Raw genomic sequence first — 13,883 nt, 5'->3', positions numbered from 1 at the left:
AATCAATCGTCCTTTACTCGCATTCGAGATGCTTCTAGAACATGAGCCGGTATACTTGTATAGTATTCCGTAAGTAAGTCGTAGTACCTATGAGGTACTAAGCCCCGCCCCTTGTTATTTGTTTATAGTGCTATCGAAATTGTCAGGACAACACTGTAAATAAGGAGTTACCACCTACCTAAGTAACATTGTAATCCATACAGTTGTCAATACCATACACGTAAGTATCTCAATATACGTACGTACATACATACATACAGTAATACCTAAAATCGGATACGAGATCTCCAGGCCTCTCCGGGAATGCTGGCTTCATGGCTTTGGGATGTGGCTTGTTTCATCTATATATGGCGGCGGCTAATTATCAGTCCAGTGGCTGGGCAGTGGGTTCGCGGAGGGATGAGTCCAAAAATAGATGGGATCTTCCATTCAAAGTCCCTTTGAAGGTATTTAAATACTTATTAAATGTCTTTGGAAAGGGATACCTCGTTCAAAGCCTCATGGGCGGTTGTGCAACCAACAAAGGAAAGCCGGGTATCCTAAAGAAATACGAGGAAAGTTACACAGATAATTAATCGTCTGGGTCGGGATATGACCAGTACGCTATATAATCGCCTCAGGTGGTTAAGTCCGTAGTTATTATTACTCTGGATTGGGTAGATACTACTATAGGAAGTAAGGTGGAGGCGGCTCGAGGGCTGCAGGCGGACAATGTAACGCTATACATACCGCGGTTGAAAAAAGGTGCAGAAAGCATGAATGAATCCATGGAGCCCAGCCCGATTCTCATCCTTTGAGGCCGCGTCGGACGGTCAAGGTAGCGAAGGGGGTGTCGAAAGCGATCTCACTCCTCAAAACCAGGGCCGGGACGGAGCGCTGTATTCCTGTTGCAGTCCGTCCACCGGCATGGCTCGGAGACCGGTATGGCCGGTGGTGGAAATGAAGCAACTCGGGTTGGGACTTGATGACGAGACTGGGCTCAAGAAACTACCGCCAGGCGACGTTGAGATGGGCATATTATGGTGACTCATGAATGATTGTGCCAATCTAAATTCGGACTATTGATGACATATGAAAGCCTAAATATCTATTTTACAGCGCTTGATAAGAGTAAACGCCAATGGGAATAATAATACACTCTTCCAGTAGAACCGTAGCTAACGGGCTCATGCTGTCGCATTCATGCCACCGAGACCGAGGAAATCGTTCGCGTTCATCAGTCCGTCGGACACCTCTTCACGTTCCTCCTCGTATTCCTCGTGTTCCTGGGGTCTGGGCGTTGAGAGTGCACCTATGTGGACCATATAACCGATTAATGCAGCAACGCCCCCTATCACGGTTGCTACGGAAAGCAGTGTATCTTTCCTCTGTCCGCTCGCATAAGCTGACAACGATTTGCTCTCGACATCGGATAGCCCGGATTCGGAGGATTCGGCAGCCTCACGTAATCGGTTGTTCATGCGTATCTCTTTGAGGATTGGCGTCGAGTCCGCGAGGCTAGTGAGCAGCGATGTTCCGATTCTTCCGGCACTGATCCGTTCAGGCGCTTGCCATGGGAGCGATGAGCCTGCACCGCTCTTGAAGGCGTCTGAGGTATTCACAATTCCGTAGAGTTCCCGACGCGTACGTTCGACATATTGTGACAGTCGCGGTGCCTTCCGCTGCATCGAATCACGTAGCCATGGGAGAGGCAGATCCGGGACCAGCGCGAGGCTGAGATAACCCACCGCGAGACAGTCTAGGCTTGATATCCTCCCTCTAGAAAGCAGATATTCCTTATCACCAAGCATAGCCTCGAGAGGCTCGAACAATTCTCCTGTCAACGCCTCGAGTCGGAACTGGTGCTTCTGTGACGTCTTGCCCAGGAGATTAGATACTGTCTCTCGGGGACGGCGAATGAAGTTCTGTGGGATGCGGCCGGCTGCCACATCGGCCGAGTGGTCTCGTCTTCGTTGTTCCTCCGTGGCTTCTAGGTCAAGCGAAGATAAGCCCAATGGCTCAGTCCGAGCTTTTGCTGTGGTGTGCAGCTGCGGGGGCAGGATCCATTGGTTCGGCCATTGGAGAATCGCGCCATACGCTGGAGACGTGTTATTGTAGTAATTCTGGCTGGTAACGTAAAGGGATAGGTCGATAAGGGCTAGAGCGTGGGATTCCACGAAGGAGGAGAAGCTGTTGTCTGATCGTCAGTCGTGTGACTTTTTTGCATTCTTGCCAACAGGGGAAGAAGCATACGCAACGCTATCTGCCTTGTCAAGCGCGCTCAGATCGCGATCTAAATCCCATGCGCCACTTGAGTATTGCCGGAGGTAATCCACGATATTGCGGAACCGGCTCACCCAGGTTGAGCCATTCTTTAGAGCGGGGAGCTCTTCTGCGGGGTCGAGCAAGAATCGTTTCAGCCAAATTGCAGATTAAACAAGAGATTTTGGTAATGCGAAGCTCAACGTACGTGTAGGAGAGACGGTTGGATCGCTACTTGCGACAAGAACCCATGAGTCCTTGGGGACGGTCAGGGAAAAATAGGCAATTGTTGCGAGGCATTGCGCATCGATGGAGGGCAGTGAGAACGCGGGGCCCCAGACATGGAGCTCAAGGACCATTTTGCTTTTGCGAATTGGAGAAAGAATACTTGGTTTTGTCCCACGATTTCCCCTCACACTGCTGTTTGAGGGGAAGTGTCAAGAAGATCGCGACAGGAAAGACACGCCGAGCGATCACGTGGACGAGCTCCAGTGCTCTGCAGCCTCAGGCATACAGGCATTCTTCCCCGTCTCCAGAAAAACAAAGCTCCAGCTTTCTCAAATTTCATCCACAGTCACTCCGTGCTGAATCGGGCAGTTCATTTCTATATCCAGGGCTCAATCAACTCCAGCAAAAGATGCGATATTGAATCTCCGCGGTACAAACCCCCACAGATGCATGTCTCAGACAACAAGATTGAACGGTAGGATCCCGCAGTGTCAGACCTGCGACTCATGTAGATTGATTCGCCCAGCTGGCAATGGCGTTATCAAACCCCTGTCTGGACCCCTGCAATAACGAGCACATTACCTTCGAGCAAGCAGCGTACCTACATCCGTCCCTCCCTGGCTAGCGGGCTAAGTCCGGATCACAAAAATGGTCCTCAAGCACTGAAGGTGACACCAAGGCTCAAGCAGGCTGCCGCAGGCCTTGGGACTCGAGAGCCGCATCCTGCTCCTGCCCAACGGGGTTTAACTACACTATACAAAAGCCCGATCAGGCTTCCGACAGCCAATCTATTATTCTGCAACCACTAGAGTCCCGGCGATATGCACATGTTGCATGGCTCCGAGCTATCAATCGCCGCTTGACTTGCTCCGGACAAAGGTCAGCGCCGAGCCCGTCAGCAGATACCTGCAGGCGATAACACGTCTGGAGTCTCGCACTCCTCCCCGGGACTCAGTTGTTAGTGGTGGGCTCACCACCCAACCAGGCACATGGCTTGACAAGAGTTCCAGCGCCTGAAGAAGGTGAAACCTTGCACCTTGTGGCACAGGCAAATCGCTCGTCCATGCGCGGTCAGTTGACCTGTGATCGGACACCGTTGCGAACCTTATTTGCAGAACTTTATGCACCAAAGCCCGGGCGAAAGGCGCCTGGCCCTGAATTCCTCGTATTGCTGATTTGTAGAAACCGGTGGATGGCCTCAAAAAGCGGAAGGTCCACCGACCGCAGTGAACTTGGCCATGGCTGAGGTGGTCCGGCCGGTCTGACCTCCAAGAGCACGACCCCTACTATCTCCATGCTCCATGGTCATCTTGACACGCCGACTCCGTAGCACTACTAGTATATCTGGGGTTGATTATCATCATGATTTGCGTCGGCAATGTGGACCTGGATGCGAAAAGCACGGGTTACAAGTTGCAACAAAAAAAATGTCATAGCACCTGTTAGTAGCATCTTAAACCCATACACTCCGAGCTATAGTACAACCACTAGCAGCCTATAACCCGCCGAGCTCGAGGTATCTGTAACTCACCAGTCACCACTCCCAAGCCGAAACCTGAAGTGGCATCATGGATGTCGTACATCTGCACCCGGTGTTATCGTCAGATTACGTACAGCAAGCTCCACCAGCAAGCTGCAAGAAAAAGCCAAACAGGAAGCAGTCCGCGCAGCCTGATCTGGGATGAAATTAATATGTTTGATTATGATTAGATCTTATCCACCTCGCCTATGAAATGTGAATAATTGCTTTTCGCTCCCCCCCTCTCCGTCCTGCTGTTGTAGTGTACTATTTTTGCAGCGGAGGGGGCACGGCGAATGAGGCGGGGAAGCGAATTCCGAACTATCGAAATCGTGCATCGCATTGCATCGAACAATTAACCGTAAGGATGTCCGGGTCATGGACGGGACGTGAATGTGAAACCCACTCACATTATTATTATTATTATTTTCTTTTTTTTTTTTTTTTTTTTTTTTTTTTTAAAGAAATTTGACCTGGACCAAGATGCGGATACCACCGTTGGAGCCGATAGGGAGACTCAAGGCTAAACCGAGTCGATGACTTCAAGAATCAAGACACCCGTCAGCTTCGTACGTAGTCTGATCCTGTCAGCAATCCCCATCCAGCAACGCCAGTTATCGTCAGGCACCGCCCACCCTGGGGCTGAGGAGAATGCGCTAAAACAAGAAATCGGAGACGCTAGGTACTTCCGAGAAGGTAGTCTGCGCATTGCACTGGCGTCAAACGGTCAAACGACAATCCTTGTAGATTATCCTCGTCAAGTGTGAGAGCCGAGAAGGGAAAATCGCGCTTGGCTAGCTGAGTTGGAGAGCTCATCGTTGCACAATTCTGTGCAAGGATATTGTGACTCGGGGCAAAAAGTTCTGGGTGAAGGTATGACAGGGGGTCAACCCTACAGAGTTGTTTACTAAGTAGGAGTGGAAGTTAAAATTTAGTTCAAAAGGTTATCAGAATTGAAGTCCAGATGCTGCGCGATACTATGCTATTGGGGGTATATTAACTCTATTGTACATGCCGTTGCTTCAATCATGTAGGAAACGATCGCGGATAATTTAGAAGGAAAGAGAAGAGAGAAGGGAAAAGAAAGGAAAAGCAAGGCACTCTCAAGCCAACGTCAAGTAATTCATCCGGAAAAGAATGAGTCAAGGGACGGCAGGCTGCGCTTTGACATGGAGTTGTTGCGTCTTGGAGACGATCGAGGCGATGCCAGGAATCCGGGTCCGCCGAATCAGTGACCAAGACCGGATCCTGGCAACCACATGTAACGACGAAACGGCGTGCGGCTGTGTCATGATGCTGTCATACTGCTTGCGGGGTGGATTGCTGACAGGGCTGTTGCGCACAGCCAAGGAGACGCGCCGCTGTTAGGTGGGGTGATGGCTTGATATGTTATCGTCAAACAAGGCCCCTGCACCCGAGCGAAGATCGAATACCCGCGTGTACCGACAGTCAGGACTGCATGTCGTAATCTGAGAGCGCCATTGCAGAATTGGTGCAATGCGCCCGCGCTTGCTCCATTGGTAGAAGAATGAGACGAATCGAAGATAATGCAAAGGAGAAAACCGGAAGCTGAAGCCGAGAAGCGAAAGAAAGGTCGAAAGATTATGCGCCAGGAATCACAAATGTCGTTGCTTGAGATCGAGCTGGTCTATGCTGGTCGAAATTACAAAGCGAATTGCCGACGGAAGGCGTAAATAGAGAAAATGCCGAAGCGGTGGTGGTAGTGGTAGTAGTAGCAGAAGATATTAGGAAAGCCGTGGTATAGTTCCGATAGTAGTGTCATGATTTCCATTGGTGTCTCAGGCGCAACGGAGGTCGAGCAGGTTCACCCGACATCGTTCCACCCTGGAAACGTCGCATGATGGAATCGGTCGAGTAGCTTTGTCGTCAAGGTCGTCAAGAAAGCCAGAGCAGCGGCTTACTTGGGAAGGGGAGGCAGAGGGCCCTTGGGGGGAGGTCCAGGGCATGGAGGGAATTGAGATGAAGCTCCGACGGAAGGCATGGTGAATTGGACTGTTTGGTTGTTGGTAGCAGGAGGGCCAGTGAAGTGCTGTAGGTAGGTGATCTTTGGTGAGTCGCGGATGGTAGGCGAGTAGACGAGAAGTTGTGTTGTGTTTTGTTGAGCCTTGAAGAGTTTGAAGAAAGAAACGCAAGAGCAAGGCCGTCTGCGCTTAATATATCGTGCTCTCTGATCCAAGCCCAACGAATTTATTTATTTTCGAGGAAAAGAAAATCCCAAAGAATAAATAAATAAAATAAATAAAACCGAACGGGAAGCCGCAAAGTAAAATCAAATCCAAAAAATAATAAAATAATCAATAGCACCGCGGACAATAATAGTGAGACTCATTATTAAGGCCATCCCTGTCGAGTTCCAGCAGGCGGGCTCCACTGCAAACCGAACGGAGGGAGACGAACGACGTCAGTCTCTTACACTAGCGTCGTGCTCCTCCTGGGGCTGGTGGGCTGCCATATGGCCTCTCCCCAAACGGCAATCCCAGGGAACTTTTCGAGAACTTCTTCCCGTCCTTCTTCGTGCTTCACCGCCGAAGAAGGGCCGCCTGTTTTGCCTCCCCCTTTTTCGCGTCCCACAGATCATTTCCCGAGGTCCTGAAGGAGCCTAGGCTGAATAGGAGGCCATCGCATATCCAAAACAGAGCCCACTGGGCAAATCAGAGCGAACAGGGGGGTGTCCACGGCCCACCGGACCTGTTGGTGACTTGCCTCTTTCTCTGCGTGGTTCTTTCAGCTTCTGCCTGGTTTGCACCAAAGGAGCCGTAGCGGTGGGCCGAGCAAGCAGCCGTCGTTGCCGTCATCTCGTAATCATTCTTACGACTATACGACCTGACTTTCGACTCTGGCTGGGATCCCGGCTGAGCGGATATCAGCTGGACAGGCGGCACAGGTCTTTGATTCAGATTGTGCATTCTTGCCGACACGTGCTGGTTCGTCGATCTTGCGAAGAGCAAGGATGACGAAGGAGACAAAGAAGGCGAGCGGGCTTCGACAAGAAACCAGCCAATGTCGGGCCCGAATGGCGCTGACTGCCTGAGCGTCGCACCGAAAACTATGAATCATCAGGATGAAGGATTCAGAAAGCGGAGATCTTAGCCTCAAGCCAACTCTGCCAGAATGCCGGGACATTTCCCAAGCCACCACAAGTTCTGATCCTCCAGAACCTGAAGCTTCAACCAAATCAAACTGCCAACAGAGGCAAACTTTGGTGCAGATCATTCAAATCTTTGGCCCTCAACGAAAGACGAGCTCCGCCCTTGCAGGCCCCCCGTCAGGGGTCGTGTCAGGGGAATCTCGCGAGATTCTGACAGGTCGTTTCACTGACCTGGAGGGTTGCACAAAACAGTGTGTCTGTGACCGTTGCCAGTCAACAGCGCTGGGAACGATTGTCTCTCGCGTTTCCCGTACAGTGCCGGAATTGTTTCAGAAGGCATCCGATCCAAGGAAAAGCCCGTCTCCGCGCAAAATGAAGCGGCCAACGAGAAATCGCTTGTCCTTGCAGGTGATCACGCTAGCGCCGTTCGCACCGCTAATTTGACCAGGGTGTTCAATTGCGCTTTCTTCATCTTGATGTTACCACCAAGGCTCCAATCCTCCTGCTCGAATCGCGGGGAGCCTCCCGATCGTCGTCCCGTTTTTTGGGGAGCAACACGACTCGCACGAGGGAGCTGAGTCAAAGACCCAACGACGAACTCCGCGCGAAGTGTCGCCGTTGACCTGTCATTTCCTGGCATCTCGCTCGCGGGAAGATCCAAATTTACCAGTTGCCCTCACTGCCTCACACTCACAGCCTTCACAGGTCTTTGTTTCTTTGTCGGATTCGCTGCTGGTTACGATGGTCCGAGAGATCCTCCCGGAGCCTTAAAATTTCCCGGAGCGCTGTCAGCATCTGCCACGAGGCAAACGGGCCAGCGGTGGGACGGTCCTACTTGAGAAGTTGAGCGGTCAAAGATTCAGCTTAGCATTTACTTTGCTTGGTAAATTCGTATTATTGCACGGGAAGGTAGAAGATAACTACAGGCTGCAAAAGTGCAAAGTGATTCCCTTGACTCAACTCTCAAGACTCGCTTTTTTCCCATCCAATTGATCCCAGACTCCCTACATACACTACTGTAGACTTATGCAAGTCCTCCGATTCCCTGTCGATGGCCACTCACTATCGCACGGGCCAGAGTCGATCATCTGCAGATGCGCTGGCGGATGAAAGGAGCATTTGATGCCCTTCCGACTTCGTGAATCGTGACCTGTGATGTGCGTGGTGGGGGTGCACCTGCATGGTGTTTAATTGCGAGGTCCATTCTCGCCTCTAAATCAAGGAAAAATTATGATCACCATTGCAGGCGAAGATGAACGGCAATCTTGTGCATCGGCGGAACAGCTCTCCACCATCTGCGTTTGATGAACAGTCAATCATGAACAGGATCGCGTCATCACTGAAACAAATCACATGGACCTCAAACCCTCAACCTGGAGCCTCCTCGACAGGTCGTCAAGTCCATATCTGAGGAGCGCTGTGGCGAGCAAGAGGACACAGTCCACACAAATGGTAACGATGGCACGACCAAAGTGGAGGAAAGCGGACCTCAAACCGCAAACGAAATGAGCGACCCGCAATTGGAGACGTTCTTTCCGCACCGTTGGTGAAATGGAGACCACGGCGAACAACGACTGGATCTGAGCAACTCTTCCCCTGATTCGGGAGGGTCTACCTAAGTTTTTTGGGAGCTTGGCAGCCTGCGCGGTTGGTGTCTTTCACAGAAGGTACCTGCACTTGCAGCCTCGCAGGACGATAATTAATCATTATCATTGCTAATTGTTTGGTCATCTGCATAGCTGAAGGCATTATCATCGCCCATTCGTTTATGGGAAACCCCTGCGAGTGATGAGCGGATAATCCGCGATTCGGAGAATTCGGGCAAATCAATCGGCGGCGGGAATGTCTCGGCGCTTCCACGGTGGAACTGCAAGAGTCCTTCAATAATCAATTCAGATCGGAACTTCCAGCCCTTTCGGCTCCGCGCACTCCATCAGATGAAATGGAAGCTGCTAAGAATAATAATAATGATCAACCGTGGTTCTCTTTCAGATGAACGTATCCATGGTTCACCGGCCACCGCTCATTAGCAAGCGGACCCTTGCAGGGCCGTTGGATTCCGTTTGGAAACCAAACTCAGACGGTCCAAACGGTCAACTCCGGGTCTTCGAAAAACTTTCGCTCCCAGCCAAAAGGAACGCTAGCCCCCTCGCGAATTCGCTAAAGTAATCCACGCCGGGGTTTGGAGAAGCAGAATGTGCGAAGCGGGCTCACAATAATCTCTTCCTTATCCACTTCGAAAGGGGGGAATGACCTTGCAGATATTTCCAATCGATCGCTAAGCGCGCCAATGATATCAGCAACGGTGTCGATAGGGAATAAAGATGAGCCTGACGACTTGGCAAGTCAACATCATATCGGATCCACGCGGGTTGGCGGTTGACAACCTACTCAAGACGGCAAGTGAATAATTGGGGCCTGTGGCGCTGGATAACTTTTCTTGATCCTTGTCTGTATCCTGCACCGAACAACACCCGGTTTCCTAGGGAAAATTTCTTGGGCTAAATTTGCTCGTGGAGCTTGATGTCTTCCGAAATTCCAAATGGCAAACATTTCACGATCTCGGCTGAGAAAACCCTCCGGGTCGTTTATCATCGGATATATGTCAAATTCAGTACTATATCTAGGATGGGGTGTTTCCGATATCTTTGTAGCAGCAGTAGTCGTCAGTCGATACTCGCTAGACGATGACCCGAGACCCGAAACCTGGTTGGTCCTGGTTCCATATTATTATTCGGTTGCGTTGCCGGTGGAATGTTGGAGCCTGGGAGGGCTCTGTTCTACGTTACGTTTCAAGAATTCTTGAAATGTGTTCGAGCAACTCATGCTTGAGCATCTATCAATGATCACCTTGTTCCGCATTTTAGTAGGTATTACATGCATGCGTACGTGGGCTTTGTGTGGAGAGCATGCAACGTGGATAGTACGACGACATGCATACAATCAAATTTGCGACTTGTCAAGCCACGAGCTTGGGCCGTCGTCTTTCTCCTCCGTTGCAAGATTCGCGGCAGTGACACGCTATTCCAAACGCTAGTTGTACTTATTTGGGCATATCTGAGAGCTTTGATTTGAGATCCCCTAATGGATGGTAACTATCATCCATTATGAGACGATGGCATCGTTACAGGTCAATGCCAGTGTCATGTACAGTGGTACATTGACATTATGAAACTAGGTATCGTATAAACAAGACGTGCTTTCCAGTTATATGTTGGGAAACGGGTCCTTCGGGTCGCAGTTTGACTCGGTGATAGCGTTTCAGTTTAATTCCTGTTGTAACAACCGACATCAAACGGCGTCAGACCCATAGTGTACCGTCTCCGGTGTGGCCGAAAGGCAAGTTCGGAAACTTCCTGCGATTGCTCGTCGAGTATCGCTACGCCACCATGGAATCATTTCTGCTTCCAGTGATGCTGCGGGATGTTGGAACCGCTGGCTGACTTTGGAATGTTGCGTGGTATTTAGTTTCAGATAACACGATATGCATGGGCTGGACGGGGCGCGTTAACCAGAAGGGATCCTATACACTGGAGCCCCGAGGTCTCCAGTAGACAGTGTATTTAGCAAATATCGAAGTCGACTTCAGAACTGGGTCATGTTGAGTGCGCCGGAGCATTTCAAATCCACTCCAATGCACCAGATGGCTCTGTTCCTATCATCCCTTTCGTCAAAGTAGCATCAAGATTGCCGCCTGCCGCCATTCAAGACCCTTGCCATGCTTTTGGTTGAATCTTGCCTAAACTCAGGGCTAATAGCACCCACTCTCATGTCTTATTCTTCATCGAGGTCTCCTTGAACCTGCGTGGATATCCACTCTTCCATCAAGACCTGGCGCTTAGGTTCTGCTGCCTCTACTCTAACCTTGCCCTTGTCGCCTTTCCGGTTGACAAGCAAGCAGAGCATCCAGCCGTGGATATTGAAACCTTCGTAATTCGTTTTGAAACCTAGTTTCTTGTCCTCGTGCTCGGGCGATCCTGGCAAAAATTCGTCTCTCTTCCTTTTTGTGCGCGTTCCCTCTGATGGGTCGCCTTGCTCTGGACCTGCTTGCGGGATGGCACTGATGTTCAGCTCCGACTCGCTGTCACTCTCAACCAAGATGCCGGTCTCTGGCTGTCCACCTTTTCCCGCTATCGATCCAGTGAGATTGCGCTTATTCCCTGGCTCAGGAAAGCTCTTGTGCCGTGTCAGGAGCGAATGCCGGGTTCGCGACTCTCTCAGAAACAGTGCAACTTCGAAATCGTCTGGGTTCCATTAGCCAGGCTCGAGCGAACGCATTCTCAGCAGGGTATGCGGATCGCACCTTCAGCGATCACATCTTTGACAGGCTTTCCTTTCTTCCGAGCAAACAGTCTCACATTCTCTTCTCGCAACTTGGGAAGGACTAAGGGTCGAATGGAGGCGAAGATGCGCGGCAGAACCGGGTCGCGGCTATCGAGCAGCCATCGTGTGTCGGATGGATCCTCGAGATAAATCCTACATTCAAGAACAGAGAACTTGCTGATGCGTAAATACCGCCGAATTGGAGCCATGCGCTCGGCTTATAAAACGATCCGCGTGTGTCGTTCCCGCTGCGGCACCGGCCTGATGTCGAGCTGCGATTACTGATTAGTTAATGACGTGCATTATCCTTAGTAAGTGCTGCACGGCTGCTTAAATCACGTGGCTATTTAGCCGTACCAGCCAACCAGGAATGGCAGAATTGAAAACGGACTTCCAAGTACACCCCACCACAGTTCTCCCAAGGTCCTCAAAAACTCTTTGACGTCGAGACGCCGGTTCTGTCCTCCAAGGTCCTCATGCCCACTGTCACCTCGATTAGTATTCCAAATCTCGTCTCCCGCACCATGAGCCAACCTCTCCTCTCCCCCGCCTCCTCTTCAATTCGCATTCATATGCTCCCCTGGGGTCCCTAGTACAGGTCTTCTAGCTAACAAAAGTGAGCTGTTCCTTCCAAAGTGCTCTCCGCGGGCCCCTCTCTTTCAGTGGTCTCGTCTACTCGGCGCGCTCAGTGATTGTGTTGCATCCCACGAGTCAAGTTAAGCCACCAACTACGAAGGTCCTCACGCTAGGCCCTGCTGTCCACCTCGCATGATCAATTGAGACTCTTGATAGGCCTAGCAACCTCCGAGCACGTCGCGAGGGACCACCTTTTGACGGACATTTCCGCTTGAAGCGCGATATCTCTGCGTGGCCGTGGGGGCAGGCTATAAATCCTATAAGACTCGCAGGACAAGAAAAAACCAAGAAGTCCCAAGAACACCAAGCCTTCCAAGCATACAGATCTTCGTCGCAGCAGACTTGGCTGTCTTCGATCGTGGGTTTTGATTCGGCCTGCATTCCTGTCAGACGTCTCACAAGGTCCATCTGCATTAGGGGAAGTCAATCGGCCCTCCTGGACCCTTTTTTGCCCTTGTCCTATCGCTGCGGCGTCTGAAAACAGAATTGGTGCTCTTTCGTTGTGCAACACTATCCCACACAAGGCACGATGAATCCTATTCCTTATTTGCTTCGGCGTGAAGAGGGTGGCCCTGCCCCCGCTTGTGACCCCGGCAATGAGTACGATGGCCGCATGGGCGTTCGCATCTCATCGATATTCGTGATTCTTGTTGGTTCCATGTTTGGCGCCTTATTCCCCGTCTTTGCGAGCAGCTTTCGGAATTCAAAAGTCCTAGGCTGGGCCTTTTTTGTCGCCAAGTTCTTCGGTTCTGGGGTTATCATTGCCACAGCCTTCATTCACTTGTTGGGCCCTGCAGAAGAAGCGCTCCGAAATGAGTGTCTCACTGGCCCAATCACCGACTATTCCTGGGCGGAAGGAATCATCCTTATGACGGTTGTGGTTCTGTTCTTCGTTGAATTGATGGTTATGCGATATTCTCGATTCGGTCAAAGCCACGTTCATGACGATTCCGGGCATGACCATGATCATTCTGGTGAAACCAAAGCTGCTGAACCTGTGTCACCGGGTGTCAAAGGCCGCCTTCCTGGCGAGGATCACCTTGGTCATTCTCGAGAACACCGCGACCTCGAGCTAGCTGAGAAGGCTGCTCATCTCGAAGAATACGTGGCCCAATTGACCTCCGTTTTCATCCTGGAATTCGGTATCATCTTCCACTCGGTCTTTATCGGCTTAACCCTGGCAGTGTCTGGTGATGAATTCACAACCCTCTACATCGTGCTGGTCTTCCATCAAACATTTGAAGGATTGGGTCTCGGCGCCCGACTGGCTGCTATTCCCTGGCCGCGCTCCAAGCGATGGACCCCGTACCTCCTCGGCATGGGATACGGAATCTCAACACCCATTGCCATCGCCATTGGTCTCGGTGTCCGCAAGTCATATCCCCCCGAAGGCTACACCACTCTTGTCGTCAATGGAGTCTTCGATGCGATCTCAGCCGGTATCCTGATCTACACAGCCCTTGTCGAGCTGATGGCCCACGAATTCATGTTCAGCACATCGATGCGCAAGGCTCCCATACAGCACGTGCTCGCCGCGTTCGGTCTTCTGTGTCTGGGTGTCCTTTTGATGGCGCTTCTCGGGAAATGGGCTTAAAATTCTTGTTTCCTTCTTCTAACCACTTATTTTGTTAGTACATTGAAAATAGGGCTTACTGCTACTGCTGGTCAGACTAAGTATATATATTGGGTCGTATCTGGATAGTCGGGAGCATTTTTCTTTGCATACTCTGCATGTTCTTTTTTGAACGTGAATAGCTTCTCAAGAGGATGGCTTATATTTATAAGTTAATCAATGGATAAATAATTGTTCTCGTGATCATCCTGTAA

The 13,883-nt window shown here is 50.8% G+C and overlaps 3 protein-coding genes across 3 annotated transcripts; 1 reads left to right on the top strand and 2 right to left on the bottom strand.

Moving 5' to 3' along the window:
- Positions 1 to 1,166: 1,166 nt before the first annotated feature.
- Positions 1,167 to 2,600, bottom strand: ASPSYDRAFT_149792 (glutathione S-transferase family protein; the record flags this gene model as incomplete). The annotated part of the gene is made up of 3 exons (XM_040841946.1): positions 1,167 to 2,169; positions 2,233 to 2,371; positions 2,450 to 2,600. 3 exons carry the CDS (start codon positions 2,598 to 2,600, stop codon positions 1,167 to 1,169), a joined length of 1,293 nt encoding a protein of 430 aa, XP_040703659.1.
- An 8,271-nt stretch (positions 2,601 to 10,871) lies between these two features.
- Positions 10,872 to 11,629, bottom strand: ASPSYDRAFT_88749 (uncharacterized protein; the record flags this gene model as incomplete). The annotated part of the gene is made up of 2 exons (XM_040852055.1): positions 10,872 to 11,341; positions 11,401 to 11,629. The coding sequence occupies 2 exons, from the start codon at positions 11,627 to 11,629 to the stop codon at positions 10,872 to 10,874; spliced, it is 699 nt and encodes a 232-aa protein (XP_040703658.1).
- Positions 11,630 to 12,585: 956 nt separating this feature from the next.
- On the top strand, positions 12,586 to 13,650 carry zrfB (low-affinity Zn(2+) transporter ZRT2; the record flags this gene model as incomplete). The annotated part of the gene is made up of 1 exon (XM_040849355.1): positions 12,586 to 13,650. The coding sequence occupies one exon, from the start codon at positions 12,586 to 12,588 to the stop codon at positions 13,648 to 13,650; it is 1,065 nt and encodes a 354-aa protein (XP_040703657.1).
- Positions 13,651 to 13,883: the final 233 nt, after the last annotated feature.

Source organism: Aspergillus sydowii, assembly GCF_001890705.1.
Source record: "Aspergillus sydowii CBS 593.65 unplaced genomic scaffold ASPSYscaffold_4, whole genome shotgun sequence".
Lineage (NCBI taxonomy): Eukaryota > Fungi > Ascomycota > Eurotiomycetes > Eurotiales > Aspergillaceae > Aspergillus > Aspergillus sydowii.
Note: the sequence above shows the minus strand (reverse complement) of the source record. Positions and strands in the feature narration are given on the sequence as shown.